We start from the raw sequence: 15,027 nt of genomic DNA on the forward strand, positions 1-15,027 counted from the left end.
AAATTGTAGTATATGAGAGTAAGTATAAAGTGATTTAGGTCAAGCCACAACAGGTATTTCCCAACGGGTGAAGTGTATCACATCAGTATAAAGAAGGTACCACAGGTAGGTTTACAGTTTTGAAACATCAGAAATGTTGAATTTGATGCAGTCAAGCTTTACTAACTTGGACAAAAGAAATCAAAAGATGGGTAAATGTAGGCTAAGTTTATTAAATGTTTGGGGAAATTAAGACATCACAAATTTAAATCTAAGACTATTTAAGACTATTTTAAGGTCTAATATTTATAAAACTGAATCTAAGACACTTTAAGGGCCCTCTGTATGTAATCAGCATTTTCATATGCCATGATATATTCAGGGCCTGGATACTGATGAGTGTGTACCAAATGTGTGTCCCACCTTATGTAAACAATACACACACACACACACACACACACACACACACACAAACACACAAAGGTGTGCGCAAACACGGACCATTCCATCCGTGTGAAATTTCAAGCCGTTATCAGCAGTCAACATTAGTGAACAGAGCTCATGCGTTAACAGAGTGTGTGCTACAGTGAGAAAAACGCCCTGTGGGATGAGTCAAACCTCTCATGAGGTAAAACAAGACTTCTGATATTGTATCTTTTGATACTTAAATAGGCTGTTAGCTATTTGCCAGACTCAAATAACACTAAAAGCAATTCACTTCAAGAGCATCGGTGGATACCTGCATAAGAAATGACACATCTTATCAGCATCATGATATGAAACCAGATATCATTGGGGATTTCAGATATTGTAATACCGTGATATGGCATAAATTATGTCTTTTCCCTGTTTTAAAGGCTGCATCTGAAGTTATTAGACTGTTGCAGCTGTTTTACTATTTGTCTCTACCTGCTTGATCATATCTACATTACTGATGATTGTTAAGCAAAAATCTCTTGTGTGTGAATATGTTATGAAAGCACCAATAGTCATCCCTACAATATTATCACAATATCAATATTGAGGTATTTGGTCAAAGATAGTGTGATATTTGATTTTGTCCATATGCCCCAGCCCTACTGGGACCCATTATTTTCTCTCACTGAGCTTTGACATTTGTACTATATCTTGTGCGAGTTCAACCTTATCTTGTTCTTTGCTGCACAGTCTGACGTGTCCTCCCATCAGTGGGACGTTCCCTGCTTGTTCCTCAGGGGGAATGTTTACCTTTGCCTGATTAAGCAGGCTCCTCACTTCCTGATGCCAGTCCCCAGACAGGAAGTCTGCTGCTGTGGAATCCAGGCATGGCACAAGAGGAAGTAGAGTCTGACTTTTGGGTGTATATATATCAAAAGTGGAGCGTCCTGTCTGGTTCAAGATTTCATCAGAATCACAAGCAGCCACTGTTTGTTGTCACTGTTAATGACTGACTGTATGAACTGTATGAGACACTGCAGTGATTTCTGGGATGGAAAAAAAAAAAAAAAAAAGGTGACGGAAAAACAATCCTAAACAGAAGATAAAGTTTCTGCTTGTCAATTCACAGTTCCTACCAACCCAGCAAGCCACAGCATCACTACTGACTATCAGCAGCCACAGGCTAATTTGCATGCTAACTGCTTGAAACAGCGCTACCGCACTAATCCATTTGTAAATGTGCAGTGAACAAGGATGGACTCATTATGCAGAATATTCAAACATACTCTGAACCTCCATTCATCAAACATACACTCACACACACACACACACACACACACACACACACACACACACACACACACACACACATACTACCTGACCATGATGTGCATAATGATATGCTGGGTCTTCTAACATGATGCACAGCTATCTTCAGCAGCCTGATAACAGCAGTAATATGTTCCATGTAATGTCCCGGGTCAGTGTTTATTTTGGTCTGTATATGATTACAGGACCTGGCAGGGTTAGTTTGATAGGATTCATCCAGGCTCTATCTTGTACACTGTCAACACCTCAGTGTGTGCTCACACATTGCCTCCCCTCTCTGACCTAATGCTGTTGTCTCAAATGACTTGGACGCTACGGACTGAAATGCCATCCAACACTCCAGCCAGTCCCACTATGACCTATAAAATACTCTACATGTTTAACTAAACTTTGAACAGCCTGCCTAACCAAGACGACTTTTAATAAGAACCTGAGCCTAAATCACAATAATCCCACTGGAAACACAGAGGCAGTGGGTTCCACCGGGGTCTCGTTCTCTTCGCAGGGAGCTGAGTTCACCTCTGGGCCACATTAATTAAGTTGTCATGCTGACGTTTGAATAGAGGAGCCTAAACTGAACACCCCTTTTCATTTGCACCAAAGACTACAGTGCTTGGGGCACAATCTGGCCACAGAGAAGCAGGAAAAACAACCTTCTTGCGGCTGAGTAAGTCATGAGGAAACTTCATGACTCGGTGGGGGTCTCTGTCGGGATTTTAAGCTTTGCCTTCATGTGAGGATGTGAGTAAGCGGCTAATGAGCAACTCATGAAACCCATTTGATGTCACAAAGTAATCCAACTCTTCATGGCCTAAAATGTCTCATTGGATGTGTGGGCTAAAAATGTCAAAATAAGATACTAAATGTTACCAACTGCTTCCACCAAGTGTGTCAAGTCATCATAAATCAAAGAGCAATCAGTAAGATTTTCAAAAAAGCCTTGAATTATGCTTTTGCCTTCTATTTAGTGTTGTATCTTCTTATAAATTACATCAGTTTGATCATTTCTATAATACTGTATGCAATGCCTTTAGGTAAAAAGAGAGTATGTCGGCCTGTAAAGGTGGATAAAGTCTCCTCTACCAAAAATGAAAAGGTGAGTGAGCTGATTTAAGATTTAAGGTGGGTTTACAGTGCACTACATCTCTTTATTGTAGCAGAAGCGGTGGAGATGCCACAGTAGTAACACTAGCCTGGCTACAAGAGGCGTGCCATGATGACGGGGGGCTACATCAGTGCACTGGATCTCTGACAGCAACATCCGCCTGACAGGAGAGGAGAAGAGAGGAGAGGGGAGAGGAGAGGGAAGGATGGGACGGGGCATCTGCCACCGCAGCACTATTTACGCACAGGCCCTAACACTTGACATTTGCTGTAGGTTTTTGGCCCGAGCCGGGATTATAGCCTCTCTGCACCATCTTGATCATAAATATTTTAGTTTAGCTGGGTAGCCCATGGCCGCAATTCATTGCATGTCACATCCCACGCTGCCAACATCCTTAAGCAACTTTAAAGTTTGTTTTCAGCAGCGCGTCGCAAACACAAACCACTGCGCATTATTCCCGATCTAAGATGTATACCCTCGCTGCCCGTCGGCGTACACCTGTCAGTGCCGAGGAAATGAATGAATAGCCCAACAGTAAGTTAGCCTCCACAAACGGGGGCACACGGCTGGTCTCTCACCTTCAGTCCCGCCAGAGAAGTCTACAGCCCCTGTCGGACATCCATCTCGTCAGGGGAGCATGGACTGTGCGGAGATGTGCCGGCCCTGTTTACGCTCGTATCCTCAGGATTACGCTTTGTTATTACGAAGTGTAGCCTTGTTTGTATCCTTGCGGTACCACAGTGACACCACACGCCTGCCTGCCTGCTGCCGTTTCTAGCCCCAATCAGTCAAGAAGCCAGTATAAAAATGACACTTCCGGTAAGAGCTTCAAAATAAAATTCCTCCTGGCGAAACAGCGTGCATGTACTTTTGGCGGAACGACGACGCATTTATTTAGGAGCGTGTAGCCCATTCCGGTTAGAGTCCAGCTGTATTTACAGAACTTGACGCAGGTCTACGCCGAGCCTGCTTCCGGAATAGTGCAGGCTTCCTCAACCGCGCTGGGAATTTTTAGTCTTAAATAAAACATTTTTAAAAAAAAAACAGAGAGAAAACATGAATTGGCTTAAACACGATTTTAAATGAAGCAATGCATATTCCGACTAAGCCTACAATAAAAAGTTGACCTTTTTCATCATCTGGTGACGTTTTAGAGGTCACCAGCAAAAGCTTGAATGCAGTTGGTCCATCATCAGGACCGGAGCTGGAGGCAGAGCATCCCGTCACATGGGCACAGGGAAAGAGCCTCAGGGGATAATAACCTCTGTTTTGGCCATGAAGCTGCAAGGCAATCAATTAGGGCTATCTCTACCCTTACCAAAAAATAATAATGTACCGTAACCTGTTTGCAAGTAGCAAATGTAGGAAATTTTACATAGATCAGTGTCTTAAGTCTTAATTTTATTTTATTTATTTATTTATTTTTGCTAGAGTTAAGTGGCAGCATATTCACATTCACCCATGATACTCCCAAACTGCTTAAACAGGACAGCACTTCAACATAAATATCTTTAACAAATTAGAGATACAGTGTTTAGATGGTTGCCACACAAAAACATATTTTTTTTCAGATAACACTGCTGAAGAAAAGCAAGGTGGAAGATTTATCTACAAAAAAGATCTTATGAAATACTCATCTCAAACAGTTTGGAGATGCAACCATCTGATTAGAGACAGTAGTAGAGTAGTAACATACAGTAGTACAAATGTAGACAATGTTTTTTTTGCCTCACAGCTTTTATTAACAACACATTTGAAATAGCAAAGGCATAAAAATATAGTTTACAAAAATAAATTTCATATGATTTATGCATTCATTAACACTTTCAAGGCATGATCACTCTTGATTCAGGGCAGCAGTTAGCAGCAGAGATCGCTGAGTAAGGAAACCAAACCGCATGATGCCAGCTTCCTGGTTTGATGTCATCACATTTTTAATTACCTACCACATAGTGCAAAGCTTTCACATGTTAATGTTCACTTCTGCCGGTTTGGAGGAAGAAGCCGAGCAAACACAAGCTGCATTACTGCTGGACAGTCTGTGGATGTCAAACGCCGTGAGTCGTGGACAGTGCCATGTTAATGCAGCTGGTCTTTTCAGGGCTGTCTTGAGTCCTCTCGAGTCCTGAGGAGGTCACTCCTGCTTTTATTACTTCTAGGTTAGACTGTTGTTGTATGTTGCAATGGGCCTGGCTCAAAGTGCTGCAGCCAGGCTCCTGACCAGCACTCGAAAGCATGAGCATATTTCGCTTGTATCCTTACACTGGCTGTCTGTTCAGTGCAGAATTGATTTCAAAATTTTGCAGTTTGTCTATATGAATGGACTAGCCCCTGCTTGCTTAAGTCAACAGACCAGCAGTTGTTTTTTGTTTGTTTGTTTGTTTGTTTGTTTTGTTGTTGTTGTTTTGACAGGGCATTCTTTATGGCAGCTCCCAAACTTTGGAAAAGCCTCCCCCTCAAGATCAGGTCGGCAAATTCACCTCCAATTTTGAAGTCTCAACTTAAAACATACATTTCTCACTTTTCTAGTTTAGATACAATTTCAATTTTATCACTGTATTCAATATTAATGACTTCACTTGCTCCTGTGGCCTAATTTGATTTTAATAGCTTAATTTGTTTTTAACTTGTTTCCTTTTGTTCTTTATTCTTCTTTATATTTGTTTTTATTTGTCTGATGTGCAGCACTTTGGGTAACGTTTTGTTGTATTTAAATGTGCTGTATAAATAAACCAACATCAGGATCATGGGAGATGTCTTCACAGGCCAGTGGATCACAGAGTCCACTGGACTGTGAAGACCTTTGACATGGGCAGGGCCAGACTGGTCACTGTCAAAGCCTGTAGGGAGAGACAGACACAAAAACATAGTGAAAGGCTGACAGACAGCTTGGATTTTCTAGAGATTTGACATGTTAGAAAACAAGATGCAGTAGAATAATGAGAAGGAGAGCAGGAAGACAGACAGATATACAGGTGGAGAGACAGACAGGTGCTCATCTGTAGGATAATTTCATTATCTGTCTCAGGAGGACACACACTAAAAGAACTGGTGCACAGTCAGCAAGAGCTCACCTTGGTGTCAGTGTAGTAGGTGAAATCCCAGACTTTCTCTCCATTGGCCAGCACCGACCGTGGTGGGGAGGGCACCCCGAACACCCGCAGCCCACCCAGCACCAGGCCGTCCAGAGCACCATTCAGCTTCAGAGGGTCACTCACCACCTGGGACTTTAAACAGAGAGCACCAAGGGGAGCTTACAGGTTTGAAAAAATAACAACACTGAAATTTTTTTCTGTCTATATCCATTGGACATAATGATAGTACCAAATCAAGAAGTCATTTTTAAAATTTAGTAGGACAGTCTACCAGTAATTGCAAGATTGCTAAAAATTTACATGGGTTTTTTTGATCATTTGGTAAAGGAAGTTTTTCTCCATCAGGTGTTAAAAAGACACATAGAAGTCACGTGTCTGTTCCTCACCTGTCCAGCGATGAAGATGACATAGCAGTAGTTTCCTGTCTCAATGGTGCCAAGACTGTCCCCATCATCCCAGAACAAGTCCCCGAAGGCCCAGCCAGCTGAAGAGAGCGCCACCGTCAGGACGAAAGGGTTTCTGCGCGAGGCTGTGGTTGTCAAGGCTGGCTCCTACACAGTCAACAAGGTATACCAGTATGAGGTGCATTCAGTGTTATTCCTTCACCAATAGTAGCTACAGGAAGTGACTGTTCAGCAACAAAAATGAACACAGGAACTTTAGAATTTCAGTGTTTTATGGTCATAGGTGTGCATAAATGTTTTTTTTTATTTTACACTTCCTTCAAATATGATTCAGCAAGGAATTACAGCTACCTGTTTTATAACAGCAACAATACCGTAGATTTTTCCCATCCTCAAATATCAAAGCATTTACAGTCATATTTTACTCCACTTATGTGCCCAATCTCTTCTCTTGATGAACCTAACATAATACAAGGAGTGGTTGCAGAGCAGATACCCACCTGTTGTGGGATGATATGTCCTTCCCTCACATGGATGTTGATTGTGTCAAGAGGGGCTGGCAGGAGCAGGTACTGGCCCTTACTGTAGAAGGGCTGACCCTAGCAATAGAAAAACCCCAAAGGTCAATCAGGATTAATGAAAAAGGGCACCAAGGTAATGTAAGACCACAGTGTTTGTCTATACTGGACTGGAAAGTTTAGAATAAATCAAGTCATTCATTTTTTATTTTTCAAATCATTCTAATGACAGTGAAATTGTGAGAGATGTAAAAAACTAAGATGAGCAAGGCCTGGCTACTTACATTGTGGAGACTGTACCAAGTGCCCTGGGGGAGGTAGGCCGACAGCTCCACTGCCCCTTGCTCTAAAACGGGGCTAATGAGAAGTGAATTCCCCCACAGGAACTGTCGGTCTATGGCCTGACAGTTCGGGTCGGTGGGAAACCTGAGTGAGAAGAGTCAACAGTGGTGCAAACATGCTTTTTCGTGTTTGGTTTGTGTATTGCAGCAGATTTACAGGAAAGAGGAGAATTAACAGCAGGAAGTAGAGCTATGTGGAGGAGAGGAGAGGAGAGGAGAGGTCACTTACTCCATGAAGAGAGGCCTGGCCACAGTGTCGGCGGAGGTGTGCGCGTGACAGAAGAGCGTGTAGAGGAACGGAAGAAGGGAGTAACGGAGATTCAGCGCACTCCGCATGGCCTCCTGGGCTTGCTGCCCAAATACATAGGGTTCCTGAGGCTGAGGCACACAGACACATACAAACACACACACAATGAGTAGGGCTAGAGTTACCTCTATTCATAATACATGAACACATGGCCAGCTCTAGACACGGGAGAAACACCGACAGTTCTTACTACTTAACAGAAATACTGAAGTTGCTCAGATAACCTTAAACTTACACTTGTAATACCTTGTACTTGATTAAATTCAGTGACGTTCATAATTTTGCCCTCATGCACATATTCAGCAAACACATGTACAGCCCCTCTTTCTCACAGCATTAAGCCTGTCATTGTGGTTCCTCATAAACGGGTAGAAGGCCCCCAGCTGCATCCAGCGCACACACAACTCCTCAGTGGTGTCGCCCTCAAAGCCACAGATGTCCGCCCCCACCAAGGGCACCCCGAACAGGCTGAACTGTAGCACCGCTGGAGGGAATAGATGTAAAGGTCATTCTAAATCTGGCAGACAGTGTGGAGTCACTTCAAAAAAAAAAAAAAAAGATAAAATGCTCTCTTTGCTGGTTTGGTTGTACCTTTTTATACTAATTCATGACAAACTCCAGCTAAAACTGTTTTAATCGTTATGTTGTAGCTCAAGTATTACATGCAAAACTCTGCGAGAAAGTTTTAACATGACATTAAGGAGAAACACTGTTAAAAAATCAAACCCTCCTCACCAGGGATGGAGTATCGCAGCTGCTCCCAGTTGCTCCTGACATCTCCCGTCCACACTCCAGAGAAACGGCCAATGCCAGAGAAGGAGGAGCGGGACAGCACAAACGGTCTTTTCCCACGTACCTTCACAAGAGCGCTGAGAACACCAACCAACCTCAATAATCCCGCAAGAACAACTTGGTCTGACACTGAATATTGTCACTTATAACACAGATTGCTCCAGTCCTCAGTTATGATTGGCTAACATGCATATCTCTCTGTCTGTGTTGCTCAGAAATCGCATTGTTTTGCTACTAAATGGCTAGGTAGAAAAATAACATTACACATTTAAAACATTTTTTCTGTCACTACTATTTTTATAAAACTTCATGAGTAGCAAAGCCTCTAGTTGTCCAATATCACTATGAACCATGGCGTGTTGTCTCAGCTCAGCTAATATATACAAATAGACTGTTACTCAGTGCAGTGTAAGAGCTCAATCTGCATGTGATCCCTGCACAGTCTAACCTGTGGGTGGCGCTAGCCTCCGTCAGTCCATAGACATTGTGCAGGTTGTAGTGAGTGGACAGCCTCTGCTGGGCTGACATACACAGAGTTCCCGAGTTCAGCTGGCCTCCAACCACCTCTGCTTGTGTGACAGCACACACACACACAAGGGCTTAAAATCAATGCAACATATATGCCAACTGTTAATCACCATCTCAGCTACACATCAATAGGAATTCACAGTGTTTTGCATACCTAAATACCTTATGTTATAATATAAAGTGGATGAAAGGACCGTAGCAGTGATTTTGCAATTTTAGAGTAATTTCTGCAAAATGTATATACTTCACAGTTCCTCTTCAGTTTTTGTGATGGAAAAGAGCAAAGTTCTGGTCAACTCTCAGAGTGAAGGAGATCTCAGGAGACTGTGATGTCTTATGCAAAGGATGTTTATTGATGCTCAGCTGAGGAGAACAGAGTATGAGCGCTACAAATGCGAATACTGTGTAGTTCAATTCTGAGGGTTGCTCACTGGCATGCTTTATTTTAAAAGAGGTATCTTTACCTAAGTGTGCTAGAGGTCAGCAGATCTGTGTTTGTGAAGGACATCAATCTGTGTGGTCTTGTCTGACTGTATCTGGCATGTCTCAGACTTATGGCATGCTGACAGTACATCTTATCAATACAGCTCAATGGGCCTAATGTGACCTATAGCTACAGAGAAATTTCCCTCACAGTTTTCCTAAAAGCAGCGGCACTGTTGTATTTTGATGACGTTAAATTAAAGTGAAGCAGTTTCTCTGCCACTCCTTGGAAAAAGGTTTGCTTTACAAAGCCAATTATTTGTTCTGTGGTTTATGAATGGCAATAACTTTGTGAGCTGCAGAAGCAGAACATTATAAGGTGGCTGTTTCAACCAAAAATTCATATTGGGTTTTAATTATATGTTGTGAAATCTTTTGTACGCCTGTGTGATTTGGAAAATAGGTTGTTGCAATGTTAAATGTGGGTAAGGTGTGGTACAGTAAATGGACCAAACATTCAAAATCACTGGTATGGTCCTTACAGTTTGCACTCAATTAAATCTCAGCACAGTGCATTGCAGAGCCACAGCACTGACCTGGTGTATATGGGGGGTTCTCCAGATCACTGTCAGGACAGCCCTCCACTGAGCCCTGGACAAAACTGGCTGGTTCATTCATATCCTGGGAGGAGAACAACAGTCACTCTTTCTATGTTGCTAAATTACAAGGGCAAATTAAAAAGTATTACTGAAAAATCCTGTATGAACTTTAGTTTCATGTTTCTTGACATGTGTGTTTTGGAATTTAAGTTGAAAACCTGTTCTCTAGATGTGACAAATACCTGAGCGCTACGGTGTTGCTACACAATTACCACTAATGACAGGATCTTCGTGGCTGAATGTGCCAAATATGTACAAACTCACAATCCACAGGCCATCCACAGGGACTTTAGCGTGGAATGCTCTGATGCAGTCTTCCCACCAGCGTCTAGTCTCTAGGTTGGTGAAGTCGGGGAATGCTGTTTGGCCGGGCCACACCTGGATGCACCGTATGGGAATACAGTAGAACATGTGCATAACTTCATAAACACACATGCACAGATGCACATAGAAGAAGCTACACAGAGACGAGAGGTCTGACCCTGCCAATCAAAGTCTGTCCTGTAGCATTTTTGATGAAGACATCTCTTTTCAGCCCGTCATCAAAGGGAGGATAAGTTCCAGGGGGACTGGTGCTGCTGATCCCAGGGTCCTGAAACAGATCAAGAGAGCATGCCTCAATAGTGATGACAGCTAAAGACTGCCATCTACTGGACATAAACTATAAAGCTTCTTTATGGCCATTTGTACTGATTTATCCAGTAGTCACACCAGTGTAGGTTGACATGTGTGTTTCTATCTAATCATAAAAGAAAAACTGTCCAACTGATAGGAGCATTGTGTCGAATTAGTGATGTTTTTGAAGATGCCACACCAGGATAAGGATGTACTTCATGCCTCTCTGATGAAACTCCTCCACCATCTCTGGGAGGTCCCCAAATCGCTGGGGGTCAAAGGTGAACACCCTGCGCTTATCTGCATAGTCCAGGTCATTCCACTGCACATCCTGACGGAAGAAATCAAAATCATGAGCCACAAATTCACTGATTTAATGAGGAGTTCAAATATAACTCCAGTGTTGACATTAACCAAGAGGGATGACTATTTGAAACAGATGGATAAACATTCCCAAAACCACTCACTGTGTGAATACTGGCCTTGCCACAATATTTATAGAATAAACACAATTAAATATAAAAGTGGTCTGTGAATTTCCAGCTCTATACTGAAGCACTATGTGAATACTGCTCCTAATGGAAAAAAATCCTTGATGTTCATTTACCAGTGGGAAGTTGGCATTGTGCATATGTTGTGCCACCATCCGGGTTGCATTAGTGGTTGTGTAGCCCCAGCGACACAGATGGAAACCCAGAGACCAGTAGGGAGGCATCATAGGATAGCCTGAAGATGAGGAATCCCATATTCATTGCAAAGCTGGCATCAAATTCAAAGTCTTTTACAACAGGTCCACATTTATCTCATCTGTAAGCATGCATGCCTGCTGCTGATGTCTCTTGACCACAGCTTTGTTTGCAGAGTGACAGTGAATGATGTCAGAGGTGTCGGACATACCAATGACCTGGAGGTACTGTCGGACAACACTCTGAGGGTCGGGACCCATGAAGACATACAGGTCCAGGATTCCACCAACGGTCACCCAGGTGAGAGCAGGGGTCGGCTGCAAAGTCACCTCTACACAGAAGTTTGCAAACAGAATTGTCAATAAGATGCATCCTCACACGCTAGAAAAATACATGAGCTATGGAAAGTAAGCAGGGCCAAAACTAGCTATTAGGCTGCTAACTATTAAAGATGAATTTAATTTTTTTTTAGACCAATACAGACACTGATAGACGTTTCTGTAAGTATTAGGTCCAAAAACAGGTTATGATTGTCAGACAGGCCTGTGTTAAGACAAATAACTGTTTCGTAAAACAAAAGACCAGTTTTGTTCTGTTGCTAATTTGACAGCTGTATTAAAATGTTCACAATCACAACAACTTGCCGACTGATACCGATATTGCTTTTTAAAGCTGGTGTCTGCCAAAACTGACAGTGTGCTAATATATCAGTCCATCCCTAGATGCTCCGATTGTTTCAGCAGACAGAAATCCCAGTACCCATGGCATTGCTGTTGAGAAGGAAAACTCCATGTGCCAGGCCATCCTCCTCCTGTACTATGTAGAATGGGTGGGAGCCATACAGGTTGGCATTACCCTAAAGAGAGAAAAGAAAATCAACATTTACAATTTACAAGTATTTCTGGGTTGAACTGAACTGATTTGGAGACAAATCTTTATCTTGAAGTTTTTATTCTGTTCCAAATAGTTATAAAAATGTCTCACTATATATAAAAAGGAGGGAATCACAGCGTCATATGTTACTGAAACATCCTACAGACTCACATGAGGTGCCATGTCTCTGTTCCAGAGGGTGAGGGAGGTCCAGTTTGTGTCTAAGAGGAGGGGGGTGTAATGCTCCCCAAGGCCAGACACCAGAGAGGAGGCCAAGGTGGTGGACAGCTGCAGGTACTGGTCAGCAAACAGCAGCGGAGCGACCGTGGTGTTCATACTAGACAAGAAGGATACAGGTCAAAAACTAACATAGAAGGTCATGGTCATGAGAAGCTGGTGATGAAAGACACAGGTAGTTCTGTGCAAAAGCAACTGTTCATGACTGCCGTTAATCTACACTTCTGATCCTAAAGAGACAGCCAGTTCATCATACAAACTTATGTGAACTCACATTACCCTTCCATTTGATTGGCGTCGTACTATGAATCCAAATGGGTCAGGCTGGAATTCAATGGCATAGAGGGGATCTTGGGTATTTCCATTGCTCCTAGGCTTACCAACGGGAAGCTTAACTTCATATCGCTGAGATGATGGGTCCTTCAACTACAGGGAATAAAACATAGCTTCAATTTTAACCGCCTCACATGTGCACATCCTGATTTTGTATGGGGAAAGCAAAAGTTCTAGTTTGTGCATTTAATTACGGCCCAATATATGTTCTTGAGTTTTATGGTGCTGCCTCCATTCAGGGAAATGCAGCCCTACAAAACTAGCACACAACACCCCACACTGAACCTCACTTCTCCACTCTCTGAATGGTGCGGAGGTAATGGAGAAGAAGGGCAGTGTATTAATCCACAGGGACTCACAGTGAGGTGCAAGCGGCCTGCCGTCTCCTCCATGACCTCTAGACGGAGAGTGGTGATATCTCTGGGCAGATAGGAGGGGTTGGCACGCACCAGGGTGGCAGCATGGCCTCGCAGCGTGGGAGTGAGCGGACCCATTTTGTAGCCGCTGTACAAGCGGGGGTAGAAGCACCAAGGCGGTCCTCCAGTATCAGGCACAGGGGCATAGCAGCAGCCTCTGTCTTCACACTCTGTCTTGCTGAGAGCTCTGTCCCGGGCACAGTCAAACCGGTTCTCTAGAGCCATGGCACACTGATCATCTCTAGGAGCATCAGTCAGGTCTTCCACTTGTTTGTGTGGCTGGAGGTTTCGCAGGTTCACTCCCCATCTCTGCACGGTGCTGTTCTGCACTTTTGCTGGATGACTCACATATCTTGGAAACACTATACTGTCATATTTCTTTGCATAGCTTGACTTAACCAGTCTCACTTGATGCTCAGACAAATTGCTCATGAACAAACATGTTAGTAAAGCAAAGGCGAGGAGGACAACAGCTGCAGACGGCACATCCATGCCTTTAAATGATGCTCTGCACAATCAAAGCGCATTTACAGCTTCCACACAGTCCGTTATTGTAAACACTCAGTTGCACTTCGTAAATAAAATAATTCCAAAGGGTAAACATTAATAAAGTTGTGTTTTACAGCAACATATTATGAACATCTGGCTGATGGAGAAGAACTAGGGCTCACTGTCTGGTTCATCTGTCGGTTAAAGAAAAAAAAAAACGTTTGATGCGTTAGGAACGAGGAAATGCACTCCCATCAGTGGCGGATGACAAACATTAGCTGTTAGCTCACAATGGACACAAATCTTCACTGTTCCCACGAGTCACATCGCATAATACAGCGGCAGCGATTAAATCTTGCCAGAGGTCGGCACACAATCAGAGTAATAATGAATTTAAAATATGCCAAGTGGATGTGTATATTCGCTTAACGCAAGGTGCATATAAGTAGAAGTGAAAGCAAAGTACGGCAAGCTTAATAAGGCAATAGTGCACTTGTTGTTATAGTCACATGTTTAGCAGGGCAGGCGCTCCAGAAGCGTTAGCCTACTGCCCTCTACTGGTCGATGCAGAAAAATACACTCATAATGAATACCTGTTTATTTGTGTATTTGAATAGGAACGCAGCAAATTTACATAGCAACATTTTGCATTTTTACTTACATAAGTGCATGGGCCTGATGTTCTACATATTGAAGATTATAGCTACAGCTAGTTTTCAGCTCCGGTCCCTAGTTGGGCTATTTAAGAAAATAATGCAAAGTGCAATGGTGGAGTAATATGTAAAAATAAATAGTCAGATACATATACACACATGCACCCCACACAAACTAAGACGCACATACACAAGCACAACACACACACTGAAATGTGTAATAAATCCTATATACAAGTGAACATTCCAGCAGAGACTGTAAAAATGCGCTATATTTATATAACAAACATATTTCACTATTTCAGGATACAATCCTCTGAATGCTTATTTGAGGGTCACCCATGTGTCTTCTCTCCTTTGGCTGCTCTTTGGTCTATCCCAGTCAAATGATGCAGCCCAGTCCCTGTCAAATTTTGTCAACCTATGAGAAATCCTGTGTAAGTGTTGTTTCCTGTACCTGGTTTGGATTATCCTCTCCCTTCTGATAAACACAAAATAGTTTGCTTGTAAGAGGAGGAAGGCCCACAATTTCAGACAGTTGTGCCCTTAAAACTAGTAGACAAATAACTAAAACTACTGGATAAATACTTTGCTCTGGTGCTTTTACACAAACATTATAGCATAAAGATTTACTGTTTCATGTTCATATAAAGAGGAAAAAACAATTGAGTTCAGTGAGCTACAAAAGAAGCAAGCTTTGCATATAACCACAGGCCAGGTTAGGGTTGGTTGACCTTTGTTTCCTTTGTCATTGTGTGCAGCTGTGGTGTTTTTATTTATTTTTTGTTTTGTTTTTTTTGGCCACAATTCTACTTTTGTTTCATATAC

General features: G+C 42.6%; 1 protein-coding gene across 2 annotated transcripts; it reads right to left on the bottom strand.

The window, feature by feature from the left end:
* Positions 1-4,548: 4,548 nt before the first annotated feature.
* On the bottom strand, positions 4,549-13,982 carry gaa (alpha glucosidase). 2 transcript variants are annotated; one of them, XM_030057239.1, is made up of 19 exons: positions 13,001-13,982; positions 12,583-12,734; positions 12,243-12,408; positions 11,958-12,054; positions 11,410-11,529; positions 11,120-11,238; positions 10,712-10,843; positions 10,379-10,489; positions 10,162-10,275; positions 9,835-9,919; positions 8,736-8,853; positions 8,231-8,364; positions 7,828-7,979; positions 7,418-7,566; positions 7,132-7,273; positions 6,830-6,928; positions 6,312-6,476; positions 5,905-6,057; positions 4,549-5,670 (listed from the first exon to the last, which is right to left on the bottom strand). In XM_030057239.1, the coding sequence occupies exons 1-19, from the start codon at positions 13,547-13,549 to the stop codon at positions 5,605-5,607; spliced, it is 2,823 nt and encodes a 940-aa protein (XP_029913099.1). In that variant the 5' UTR covers positions 13,550-13,982; the 3' UTR covers positions 4,549-5,604. The 2 variants fall into 2 exon arrangements, with proteins under 2 accessions (XP_029913099.1, XP_029913098.1); XM_030057238.1 differs by having other exon boundaries at positions 8,736-8,856.
* Between the last annotated feature and the right edge of the window lie 1,045 nt (positions 13,983-15,027).

The sequence above is a fragment of the Myripristis murdjan genome, chromosome 8, assembly GCF_902150065.1.
Source record: "Myripristis murdjan chromosome 8, fMyrMur1.1, whole genome shotgun sequence".
Taxonomy (NCBI): Eukaryota; Metazoa; Chordata; class Actinopteri; order Holocentriformes; family Holocentridae; genus Myripristis; species Myripristis murdjan.

What these genes read in the sequence shown, in the direction of transcription:
- gaa (XM_030057238.1), bottom strand. Translation starts at nt 13,549, where the DNA reads ATGGATGTGCCGTCTGCAGCTGTTGTCCTCCTCGCCTTTGCTTTACTA. An exon ending in CAGGCCGCTTGCACCTCACT is followed by an intron (nt 12,735 to 13,000) that starts GTGAGTCCCTGT and finishes TATTCCCTGTAG; the next exon opens with TTGAAGGACCCATCATCTCA. An exon ending in TCATCTTCATCGCTGGACAG is followed by an intron (nt 6,058 to 6,311) that starts GTGAGGAACAGA and finishes CTCTGTTTAAAG; the next exon opens with TCCCAGGTGGTGAGTGACCC.